At 34.6% G+C, this 13,436-nt stretch overlaps 1 protein-coding gene across 1 annotated transcript in view; it reads right to left on the bottom strand.

Annotated features, from left to right (window-relative positions):
- The window catches only part of CFTR (CF transmembrane conductance regulator), a 181,957-nt gene that overhangs the window by 16,208 nt on the left and 152,313 nt on the right, over positions 1 to 13,436 (bottom strand). Inside the window, exon 23 of the mRNA XM_064374118.1 lies at positions 8,686 to 8,841. Within this exon, the coding sequence (XP_064230188.1) occupies positions 8,686 to 8,841 (156 nt within the window). The remainder of the gene's footprint in view (positions 1 to 8,685; positions 8,842 to 13,436) is intronic.

Raw genomic sequence — 13,436 nt, forward strand, 5'->3', positions numbered from 1 at the left:
ATTATCATGGAGGACTGCGGGAGGATGGTGGGGGAAAGCCAAAGATTTTATGGCATCCACACACACACAGAGTTATGAAAGGCAATGCTTTAGTAATGCCTTTCATAAAGATGCAAGAGTAATACGGTTTCAAAGATGCTGCAGTAATGCAGTTCTGGCCTGGAAGGTATGTCTACACACAGGAACCCAGCCTCTGATCCTCCATGTTTTATGAAATGGGGAAATGCTACCTTTCTTCTCAAAGCTACTCTACCCCTAGGCTTTCCCATCTCAGTGTATGGTACCTTCATTTCCTCAATCCAGAAACTTGGGAGTCATTCATGACTTATCATTCTCCCTGATCTTTCCAAATAAAATTAGTCATCAGTCCTCTCTGGAGCAGGGCAACAGCCTCCTAACTGATTTCTTCCCTTCCACTCTTGTATTTCTTCCCACCCATTCTCATTCAGCAATCAATGCAATTCACTGCAATAGAAATTAGATCATTTCACTGACCTTTTAACAAACCTTCAAAGGCTTTCCACTACACTCAAGCCTTTAAGATGTCCTACTATGACCCTACATGATTTGGCCCCTCCTACTTCTCTGGCTCACTTAGTGCCCTTCTCCATTCTCTTCCCTTTCTTACTACCACCACACTGGCTTTCTTTCACTTCTTCAGCTTCTTCACACAATGGATTCCCCTTGCCTAGGAATCTCATTCCCTACCTTCTTTCCATGGTCAACTGCCTTTAGGTTTCAAGTTAAATATCACTTCCTCAGGAGTATCTTTCCTGATTCTCAATACCAAATAATGTCTCCCAACATATGGTCTCATAACACTCATACTCTGCTTTCATAGCTTACAGTGAGTATTGATTATATGTGTATCTGTAAGCATTTGTTTTTAACATCTATCTCTCCTACTAGACCATAACTGCTGTATACCCTGCCCTTATCATAAGCTATGTTCATAATATATGCTCAATAAATGCTGCCTGAATGAATAAATGGACTGATGTGAAAATAGGAAGTAAAATACAAAAACATCAAACTCAGAGTTCAGCACATGTGATTTTTCTTTATTCTGAAAGAATAGCTATTACAACCTACTGTTTTGTTTTGGCTCAGAAAAAAAAATATATATATATACACACATATTATATATATACATAGATATATGTATGTATATATACACACAGATATATGTGTATAGACATATGTATAGATATACATGTATATATCTATCTAGATGTGTGTAGATATATATATATATATATATATACTCTGCCATACATATATATATCTAATACACACAACATGTGTAATTCTATTAAAATGTGTCCTAATGTTTATCAGTATCACAGACTTTAAAGAAATAATACTAACAACCCATTAAAATTTTGATTGTTCTTTATAATTGCTTAGGAAATGGAATGCCTAACTTTTACTCACAATACTATAGTCCAATAGTTTATATAAAATATCTCTCAAACATATGTTGATATATATTAATTTAGCTAAAGTAGATATAAATTCAACATTATGAAGAAAGAAAACTGTTGGTTGAAACTACACATCCCAAAGTTTTAAGTGTGGTGAATTTGATACCATTCAGAAATTCTGTAGGTCTTTTGTCTGTGGTTTACTGTCTAGCATTAGGTACTGAAGTAGGTGCTCTAATTGAAAATAAATTTAACTGCACGAACTGGTTCAGTAAGAATTCAATTTCATACAATTAGGCATTTCATTCCTGCGTTATAAATAGTATCTGGCACTGTATTGTTTCCAGGGGTGCCAGTGGGTGTCTTAGTTCTGTTTTCTAAACTGTTTGAACTTTCCACAAACTCATCTCTAAATTTGAAAGGTCCTTGGAGGTCACTTAAGTCCTTTTCTCTGGTTTACAAATGAAACATTCAAGGCCCTGAGAAGTTAAGTGGTTTGGCCAACATGGTACACTTGGACTGATGGTGCAGCAAAAAATATACCTGAAACTGTCAATCACACAATGGCCCTTTATCTCTCTTTAAAGAAAGTTTTCCAATGGGAAAGTTAGGATGTGCAAATATCTGATATTTATTTAATGTCATATATGTCATAAAGAACACTTCTTGAGACTCGGAAGAGTAAGAGCACCATTACTCACTTTGTGACAAACCTCTTTTCTACAGTTTGATTCCTCAACTCAACTCGGTGGCAACAGGTGAGCCTATATGGAGTTCTCAGAGTTGTTCATGTATATTTCACTGCAACTGGCATTATGCTTTAGCACTGAATGTCAAACAAAAAGCAATAAAGCAGTTTGGCTTGTGTGGTGACTGGATGTAATATGAATTACATAAGTGGAAAGTGTGACTGTTTTCCTTAAGCACACAGTGCCGTTTCGGTTTTGACTCAGAAGGGAAATATATATATATAAAATATAAAATATGTATATTGTGTATAATATACATAATATGGTGTGTATATTATATATATTATTGTATATATATTGTGTATATTATACTATATATGCAATATAGTATACTATTTTTTTTCCATTTTCCGAATTTTATTCCCAAAAAAGGGGATGTGTGTGGAAGATTAAGATGTCCACAGAAAGTAACCCTCAACGTTACAATAAAGTATTCAATTGAACAGAAATGACAATGACTCAATTCAGTATGTAATGTCCTATTTTCCCACTGCACCAGTTATTGTATATATATACACAATATATATATACACACAATACTTATGTATGTATATGTGTATATATATACAATATATAGTATATTATATACAATATATACAAAATACATATACTATATATTGTTTATATATACTATATAAAATATATATTATATATGTTTACACAGTATACATAAACATATATACAATATATATTGTTTATGCTATATATAAACAATATATAGTATATATAGTATAAATACTATATATTGTTTATATATACTGTATAATTACATTGTTTATATATACTATATACTATATTATATATAGCATATATACAATATATAGTATATATACTACATATAGTATGTACATATGTTACACATATATAACATACATATATGTGTATATGTAACATACATATATGTATATATAACATATATAACACACTATATATACAATGTATATATATATAGTCTGTTACAAATATATTTTATGTTATAGATGTAACATATGTTATATATAACATACTATATAGTATATGTATTTTGTATATAGTGTGTTATATATGTTTTATATACACATATATGTATGTTATATATGTATATAGTTACGTAGTTATATATAGTAGGTATACATGTAGTAATATATAGTAGGTATATATGTAGTTATATATAGTAGGTAGGTAAATAGAGTGTATTTTATATATACACACACACACACTCCATGTATAGTTCTATCAAAATGTGGCCAAAATGCTTATAAATATCCCAGTGGTTTGGATCTCCCTTTTTGACAATGTCTGCAATTTTTTTAAATAAATTGAATTTGTATAATAAAAACTGTTCAGTGTGAACAAATTAAGGTCCTAAGTTTATGTTAGAGGATTTTTTTTTTAAATTAGCTGGTGGTATGGTTTGGATCTGTGTCTCTGCCCAAATCTCATGTTAAATTGTAATCCCCATTGTTGGAGCTGGGGCCTGGTGGGAGGTAACTGGATCACGGGGATGGATTTCTCATGAATGGTTTGGCACCATCCTCTTGGTGCTATCCTCATGACACTGATTGAGTTCTCATGAGATCTGCTCATTCCAAAGTGTGTGGCTCCTCCTCCCTCACTCCCTCTTGCTCCTGCTTGATCATGTAACATGAATGCTCCCTATTTGCCTTCTGCCATGATTTAAAACTTCCTGAGGCCTCCTCAGAAGTAGATGCTGCTAAGCTTCCTGTATAGCCTGAAGAATTGTGAGCCAATTACATTTATTTTCTTTATAAATTACCCAGTTTCCAGCAATGAAAGGATGTACTAACACAGCTGGGCATAGTGGTGTGGGCCTGTAATCTACCTACACAAGAGACTGAGGTGGGAGGATCACTGGAGCCCAGGAATTCAAGAAAACACACTCAAGTTTAGGTGACAGTGCAAGAATCTGTCTCAAAAAAAGTGTGACTTTGTTTTAAAAAATATCTATTAGCTAGAACAAAGTAGCTATAAGTAGATGAATAAAATATTCTCCAGTCAAAACTATCTAAGGTTTATAACAAATACAGAATAATTTTATAATATTAACATACATATATTTGCATGCAAATGATTATAGGTAACCCAAATTATTGTTTCCTCTAAAATTACTTCATGCTTTACAAACTTTTTATACTACAACTTTTTAGTATATACTTTTTCAGAGATAGCATAAAAGAAAATACTTTCCTGGTCTGACCAAATAATCAAAAGTTTCACATTTTTAGGCTCAGAAATAATAAAATTGCATTGTACCTACTTCCATACCAATTATTTTTCTCTCCTCCCTTGAATTCAGACTCCACCCCTACTGTCCTTATTTTAGTCCAGACTCATCACATCATAGCTGGAGAGTTTCCTAGCTCATATCCCTGCTTCTCCTGCCACCTACCCCATGCCACCAGCAGCAGCAGGGTCCTCCACTACCCTTTCACTAGCTTCTTCCTGAAGCCATCTTGGTACTTGTCAAGTATTAACTTATTTCTCCTAATACTCCCTAACATGTGGCTTCCTCTGACCTTTTGCCCCTCAACCCTTTCTAGTTCACATCTTAGTACTTGTCCATAATCTGTCCTCTGGCCTGGCATCCTGGAACACCCTCTCCACATCCTCATGCTCTTAACCTTTCTAAAATCTACAAGCTTTATGACCCTTTATGAACCACCTTAATTATCACTTTCCTTGTCAAACTATCTATATTCTTTAGTTCATTTCTATGGTATATACTTCCAATAAAATACAAAGATGGAGACATGATTTCTTGTGCTCAAGGAACTATAAATAATAATAACAACAACCACAACACAGCAGATTGTACTTACCACGTGCCAGGGAGGAGTACTAAGTATTAACTCATTTAATCCTTACAAAAACACAAAGCATTCATTACTACCATTATGCTCATTTTACAGACAAGAAAAACTGAGGCACAGAAAAATTAAATAACTTGCCTAAGATTACACAGACTAAAATTCAGATACTGATAGAACCACAATCTCTTGTTAAAGAGATCAAGCATTTAGTGATTCAGCACAAAACAATGTATATTGAACTCTTACCAAGAAGCTACTGTATTATTCACTCTATAAGAGAGAGAAAAATTAATAAGAAAAAAAATCTATGTTTTATCTAGCATTTCTATTACATTCTTTTATCTGGTCTGCTTTAATCATTGATGATTTTGTGTTTAAACTTTGCTTTCTTAACTAGGATACCTGCAAAGTATTTACAATGCTAAGTGGAAATTAAACAAATACATGGATTACTCTAAGATAAGATATATTAGAAGTGCTGGGTTTATAAACAAGGTTCTAAATCCCATGTGGGACTGGAATGTGGGAGTGGAATGTTGGAATTAGTAAAAAACCCCAAATTTGCAAAATTTACATGTTGCTTTGAAAAGTCTACTTTGTGAATCATATAACGGAGGGATGCAAAGGAAAAGATGAGAAAGGCACTGCAGGGGGAGTAGGAAAAAAGGAAGGATCACAGATGTGGGGGAGTAGCAACAACAGGGCTTGGGAGCTGGCCCTTCATAATTACCCACATCACACTCCCTAACTAGCCCATACCTTGACCCATGACTATATTTAATCACCTATATTTAATTTATCATTTTGGCTAAATCCTTTCTTCCTTTGATCTCTGACTTATGACAATGAGTGTAATTTTGAACTTTTCATTTGAAGCTCATAGGTTGGATTGGGCACTCACTGTGATAGATCAAAGAGAAGTGCTATCTATACCATTTATGTAATCACAGAAGCTATCATACTTATAATGTTAAGCATAGAGGAGTTTAATAATTAATTATTAAGTTGTTAATTATTATAAAATGAGTGAGAAGTGCTCTACTGCTGAATCATCATTCAGATCTACAAATACATGTTTTGGTCCCATTTGATATCTCCCAGAGCAAAAGATACCCCAACTTTGTAGTGGGAGTCATGTGTGGACATAGATTCTCTTCAGATCATAAAGGCTCATTGCAAGAATAGGCCTAGTCATTTCCTCAGAATAGTGTGTCACCTTTCAAACTTGTAACTGAAGCGTTAGAAATAAATTTTAAAATTTTTTTCCTGTTTTTTTTTTATGAATTAAGTCTTTAACACATTTCAAGGCTAATAATTCATTTTAGATCTTGTTCAAAGTGCCTAAGCCAATGGGGCTCTGGTGATAAGCCCCATTGTCTCTTCTTCATAACCTCACAGCTCACAGGTAACACAGAGCAAATTAAAGGAGTCTCCACCTTGAAATTTACACAATAGTCTTCCAAGGGAAGGAAGAGAAGAACATTAATAAAATAAGGGAGGGAAGAACATTAATAAAATAAATGCTCTTTACATTAGTAAAATAAATATTCTTAAAATAAATAAAGAAGGAAAGAACATTAATAAAATAAAATAAAAACACCTGCAAGGACCTGCCAAAACTGACACATTGTGATTCCACAGCTGATGTCTCAGGATCACTATGAGAAAGTGAGGGGAAATTTCTTGTTCAAAGTTCCTGTTTCACATGTCTGAAAACAAATGTCCCATTGATACAGAGATCTCTAATGTCTCAGTGTCAGAGATCTTCATAACTATACCCTTGCAAGGTCTGGGAGTTGGAAAGAAGAAAAAAATAGAAAAGGAAACAAACATAATTCTTTCTGGATTTTTAATTCCTTATTTCTCTTTTTTTTTCTTTTTTAAAGTTTAAACTTTAGGAAAGGACAACATTACTTAATTTGAACTTTCAAAGAAAAGTTAGGGAAACAAAAGCATCTCTCGGTTTAGACAGCAAAACTATATGAGGAGTTTGCCCTCTTTTGCTCTTTCTTGGGCATTCACATAATGTTCAAAAGTTGTCACAAAGAAGAAATAGCATATCCTGTTTACGGACATCTTTGTGATACTGAGAGACAGCCCTAGAAACCAGTGTCATAAACCCATATACGAGAAGCATCTATATCAGGATCGTCCAGCACTTCTGAAGGAATCTCTGAACACATATTTTTGTTTGGTTTATATAATGCTGGAAACCATAGAAGAGTGAAAATGAGAAAAAAAGAGAAGACAACCTTGGAAGACTCACTTTGGCAGAAAGGCAAGATAAAGAATTTTCGTATCTCTGACCTACTCTGTTTTTTTCCATGTCTTGCATATGTATGAGCATGCAATACAACACAACCTCTCTACTACATAGTCGATAAATTACAGGATTCTCAGTGAAACTGAAATTAATTTTTAGACCTTGGCTTATTCTAATGGGCAGATTTGTGTGAACAAGAACAACAAAAAACAAAAAATTTACTATTTTTCATTAAAAATGGGACCAGAAGACTTAGGTTGAACTGAATAACAACACTTCTCTGTCAACCAGTTCTATTTCACTTTTCAACATTTTTATTTTGCCTGATGCTATCACCTCGGGATACTTGTATTTCCAGTGTTTCTTTATCTTTCGATCATCTGACAATCCCTTTTTTTTCCCTGAGGAAACAATACTGTTTTCAAAACTCCAACCAGGATAAAGCTTCTGGCAACATGACAAAGAGTAGACAAATAAAGTAAAAGCACCAGTTGAGCAGCTGCAATATTTAGCGCCTCATTAGTGGAAAGGAGCGAATGTTCCACAAAGGTAATCTATTAGGAAATACAGGGTCTTTTCTCAATCTAGATTTATAGTCAGTCTACCTGGAGATGCTCCTGGCATTTTAATTTTGTGTAAAAAGTAGAGTAGTGTTAAAAAGAACTATGGTAGTGGAATGGATTCAGTGCCCATTAGTACAAAGGGAGAAAAATGATCATTAAGAGTGAATATATTCAGAAAGACTAGAGAAAATACCAGCAAAAATACAGTAGATGCCTTCAAGATTTGGTCCCAGTGAAGACATTTCTTGGTTTCCATTTAGATCATTTTAAACTGGAACTGTTGCTATTTCTCTCAGATACAAAAAGTGCTCTTACACAATAACACATTCTAATTAGTAGAATGACACTAAGCCAGTGAGGCTAGAGATCCTTTGTTACCCAAATTGAAAAGTGACATTTAAGGAAAAAAAAGCTACAGACTAATCTGACATGGTTCATCCCATCCAAAGAACAAAAAATAATCATTACACTTTCTGTTTTCAATTCAACTACCTCGTGATTCCAAGTGTTTGTTATTTCAGGAGCATCTTTCATGTCTTGCAAAGCATTTCTAAACCTGGTGGTTGCTAAATTGGAGGTCAGACCACTGAAGCAGGAAGAAAAAGAGCTGTTAAAAACAAAAGCCCAAGACTCCCACTGTAGATTGGGTTTTCTGAAAACACCATCAAAGCCATGAACATTCCAATAACCAGAATTTGAGAATTCCAAACTTTTAGAGACATTTTTTCTGCCTATGAGAAAAGTGCACTGGAGAAAAAAGACAGTAATGCATAGCAAATAGATTTTGCAGAGTTATGTGAATTACTGGAGCACAAGTGTCAAATAATGGTTAAAAATGTAATTTAGTTGCTTTTTTTACTAAGTCCTTTTGCTTACCTGTGGTATCACTCCAAAGGCTTTCCTCCACTGTTGCAAAGTTATTGAATCCCAAGACACACCATCAATCTGGATTTCTCCTTCAGTGTTCAGTAGTCTCAAAAAAGCTGATAACAAAGTACTCTTCCCTGATCCAGTTCTTCCCAAGAGGCCCACCTATAAGGTAAAAGTGATGGGATAACTCCTGTGACATACAGATACCATGCAATAAACATAATTCAGTATTGTACTTCAATAAAAACTATTGGAATATTTTCTCCTGTCACCAGTGGAAGATTTTCACGTTTTCATTCAAAACTTTTTGGCACAGTCTCAATTCTGACCAATGTTAATATATGGAGAACAACAACCTTGGAACAGAATAAAGAAACTGGCCATAAGGAATTGAACCCCTGATGCAGGCTTCCTTTATCACTGACCTTTACTAATGATAAAAAGATTGAAAATGCCCATTTTGCATAAAGGAAAAGCAAAGAGTGTCTTTATGCACATCATCTCTAAACATAGACTTAAGCCGGAAGCAGAGATCTGCAATTTGATCTACTACCCAAAGTGGACACAACTTAAAAATTACTTAATCTGAAATAGATCTAATATTTAGATATTGACCCTAATAAATTAATTAGGTCAAGTTCAAGCCTGGCAATAAACAACATGTTCAGGCAGCAGTATATTCACAGAGAAGGCAGGTTGGGCAAAGGCCTTGCCACTCCTCAGTGAATGAGCACTTGGGACAGTTGTCAAATCACATTCTGACATTTAATCAGATTGGTGAGAAGGAAATTTCAGGAAGCAAAAAGTATATCAAGGAAAACAAAGAAAATTATTCGTGTTGCCTAAAGACCATGAGAACATAGCATGGACGTGAGAGTACCATGCACTGCATGAGGAGATCAAGTGCTAGAGGTGACCCACAGAGAGCCCTAAATCTGTTCTGATGTCAGTTCAGATGCCAGAACTTGAGGAAGGTGCTTTGAGAGAGGTAGAACACTCTTGTGGTCATTAACTGACCACTGAATAAACTGACTGACATTAGGAGCATTGAATAAATGTTTGTTTCCTTCCCCTTACATTTCTTTTTTCTTTCTTTTTTTTTTTTTTTTGGCCTTTCTATAGTATAACTGAGCAATGGTCTTTTACTAGAATGCTTTTCAATCTGTAGTGAAGGACAGTTTTGTCTTCTTTTTATATTTCTAATTCACTACATATCAATACTTCAAAATATATAAAAATGAATTTCTAAATATTCACTCTCAATTTCTATACTATGTCATCATAGACAAGTAAGTTTCTAAACCAGAACCAGTGAATGGATCACAGTAAATGTTCTAGAGTACATAACAACCCTTAATGAGAATTACTTATCGAACACTATTTGCAACCTGGTAATAAACTAGCTCTTTGGGATAAGCTGATAAGCAATAATGACACAGTTAGCCTCCTATCCATCATAAGAACTCTACAATGAGACCTTCACAAATGTTTATTTTCTGACAACTGAGAAAACTAGGTTAATCAAATGTTATGTACAATACTCTGTTGAGTTTCTTTATAGTATTAATCACAATCAATACTTATTTTATTTTTTCTTGATTATTGCTTGTGTTTGTACCAAAAACATAAGTTTAACAAGGACAGGGGACTCTATCTTGTTTTGCATTTAATTCTTGGCACCTGGCTTACCCAAAGTGCCCCATAAATATTTATTTGAATTGACTAAGGGACAGCCAGATGGAAGAATGGATGGATTTATGAGCAGATGAATGAACTCATGTAATTTAACTGATCTAACAAATAATGGATTTAATCAATTTTGTTCAATTGCCAGAACAACTCCTAATTTTAAAATATTATGGAATTTAAAAGCACATTTTCATTTATGAATCAGCTAATGTTGCACAAACACATTTATCATGGGTCATGAATTTTCAAACACAATAGTAAAATTTTGTATAAGCAACCTGAATATGTCCAGTGCAGGTGAGGTGCAGGGGAAAGTGATTTGCTATAAGGTCATGTTGAGAATTTTGTTAAGAAGTGCTTGAGATCTAAATCCTTGTTATCATTAGTCAGGTTTCCAATGAGGATTAGATAAATGGACATGTTTCCTTTTCTTCAGAAGCAAATACTGAAATTTTTAGAGAACTTAGTTTTTAGGTTGGGATAAGACTGGATGAAGAAGCAATTTGTAAATCTTTGGTTTAGCTTTAAAGGTCTTAGCTATTACTGTGGTTTCCTTATGTCATTAAACTGCTGGTAATGCATGATGTCTGACACATTTTTCAAAAGCAAGGAATCATTGGTTTGTACCCAACAATGTCTTCTTGTTTATATAATTGACACAAAATAATTAGTTTCCGGGACTTGTTTTTCCAGGCTTCTCAGTGATCTGTTGAAGAAGGCTAGAGAACTTCTCACAAATAAGCTTTTAAGATAGTGTTTTCTAGTAACTTCAATGCATCTCCTCCCTGAGAATGTCGGATCAAGATAAATCAAAACAATATGTGGAAAGTTAAACAGTGTTGAATTTGGTGCTAGTTGTAATTGCATTGTACCATGAATAGAACGGTCTCAGTACATTCCTTTCAGGGTATCTTACTTGCCATTTTAATATTACAACAGATGGAAAACTCTTGTAATTATTTTTCATTACCTTGTGGTCTCCAGAGATTAAGATGACAAGTCAACTGAAATTTAGATCCACAAGATGATTATAATTGAATCTTTTATGTGTTCATATATCTCTATTAATTATTAATAAAATATAGTATACACTCATTGAATGATTCAACTACTTTACACTAATTTTTATCAAGATAGAAAATGGGATATGTGTTTGACAAAGCAAACAGGTATTTAGGTGTTTGCGCTGATATGATCTGAACCCTTGATAGTCTTATGAATTATTTCTGGCATTTCTGTATTTTGAAGAGACTATAAATGGAGAAAGCAGCTAAGTTCATCCAAAAGTTTAGATCTTGAAGTACTATTAAAGATCTATTTAATCAGAGGACTGTCCAGTACTGTGATATATACAATACACCATCTGAAGAATTTTGATAAGTCCAGATTTATCATGAAGTATCTGACTCCAAATTAAGATCCAGTCGGCATGTTGAGAGGAAAAAGAAATGACAAAAAAGGATGAGATACTCTATTTGGAGAAGGTAATCTGGCTATTACAATTTAGATAAAAAGCTTTTAAGAAAAACTATTTGAGATTAAAAAGAAAAATAGATTTTAAAAATAACAGTTGTGGCCGGGCGCGGTGGCTCACGCCTGTAATCCCAGCATTTTGGGAGGCCGAGGCGGGTGGATCACGAGGTCAAGAGATCGAGACCATCCTGGTCAACATGGTGAAACATATAAAAAATTAGCCGAGCATGGTGGTGCGTGCCTGTAGTCCCAGCTACTCGGGAGGCTGAGGCAGGAGAATTGCTTGAACCCAGGAGGCAGAGGTTGTGGTGAGCCAAGATTGCGCCATTGCACTCCAGCCTGGGTAACAAGAGCGAAACTCCGACTCAAAAAAAAAATAATAATAACAGTTGTAAAATAGCTGCTACATTTCTCATGCATCAACGATAAAAACTGGCAAAGTATAGGTTCGTTAAATTAAAAGCCTCAGTTAAGAGCAAAGAAAGTAATAGCCCATCTTTTCCATAAGGTAACTGCTATGGACAAAGTGTTTTCACATGAAGATTGAATAATATTTCTGCACAGAATATTTATTCTTTTCATCTATTCACCATAATTAACACCACAGAAATCAATTAAAAATTAAATGAGATGCCCACTTAAGTCCTAAATTTCAACTTTTTATCACCCCCAAGAAGAGTAGCCCAAAGCTGAGCTGGCAGTGTTTTTGGATATCCAAAAATATTACTAGTATACTAAATTTGAGTCAACTTCTTAATTCAGCACATAAGGAATATGTTTGGAGCATCTTGTGATACTCTGCAAGATGTTGTTATAAGTTTTAAAGGCAAGGCAGTAGAAATTATATTCTTCAGAGACTGCTCAGCATAACTTTTTTCTTTTGAGACAGAGTTTTGCTCTTATCACCCAGGCAGGAGTGCAGCGGCGTGAGCTCAACTCACTGCAACCTTTGCCTCCCAGGTTCAAGCAATTCTCATGCCTCAGCCTCCCTAGTAGCTGGGATTACAGACGCCCACCACCATGCCCAGCTAATTTTTGCATTTTTAGCAGAGACAGGGCTTCACCATGTTAGCCAGGCTGGTCTTGAACCCCTGACCTCAAGTGATCCACCCGCCTTGGCCACCCAGAGTGCTGGGATTATAGCGTGAGCCAAATAACATTTTAAGAATCAATTCCTAAGAAGCATATGACCTAGAAGTAGATAGAAGCTATGCTTTCATTTATTTAAAATATATTAAGATAGATGACATGCTAAACAAAGGGATAAAAAATAAAAAACAGGACTTTCAGATTGTGGTCTGCTTTGCAGAAATCCTGTAAGTGGTCGTTTTATCCTGACAACAAGTAAAAAGCAGAGCATACTGAAAAATCAACAACTTCTCTTAGATCTGTCAGAGAGATGAGATCACAGGGCAAACCACTGCCTCCCAAAATGGGAGACAGAGAAGTAGGTACTCAGATGTTTCTGCTTATTGGTTTCTGTTCTTTAAGTTGTGACAGAGAATCACAACTTAAAGAACAGAAACCAATAAGCAGAAAACTCTGAGGGAACAAGTGCTAGGGTACGAAACCTAAACTGTAAGTGAAAAATTGCT

This window comes from Aotus nancymaae, unplaced genomic scaffold (assembly GCF_030222135.1).
Source record: "Aotus nancymaae isolate 86718 unplaced genomic scaffold, 86718_ANA_hifiasm-v0.15.2.pri h1tg000002l, whole genome shotgun sequence".
Classification (NCBI taxonomy): domain Eukaryota; kingdom Metazoa; phylum Chordata; class Mammalia; order Primates; family Aotidae; genus Aotus; species Aotus nancymaae.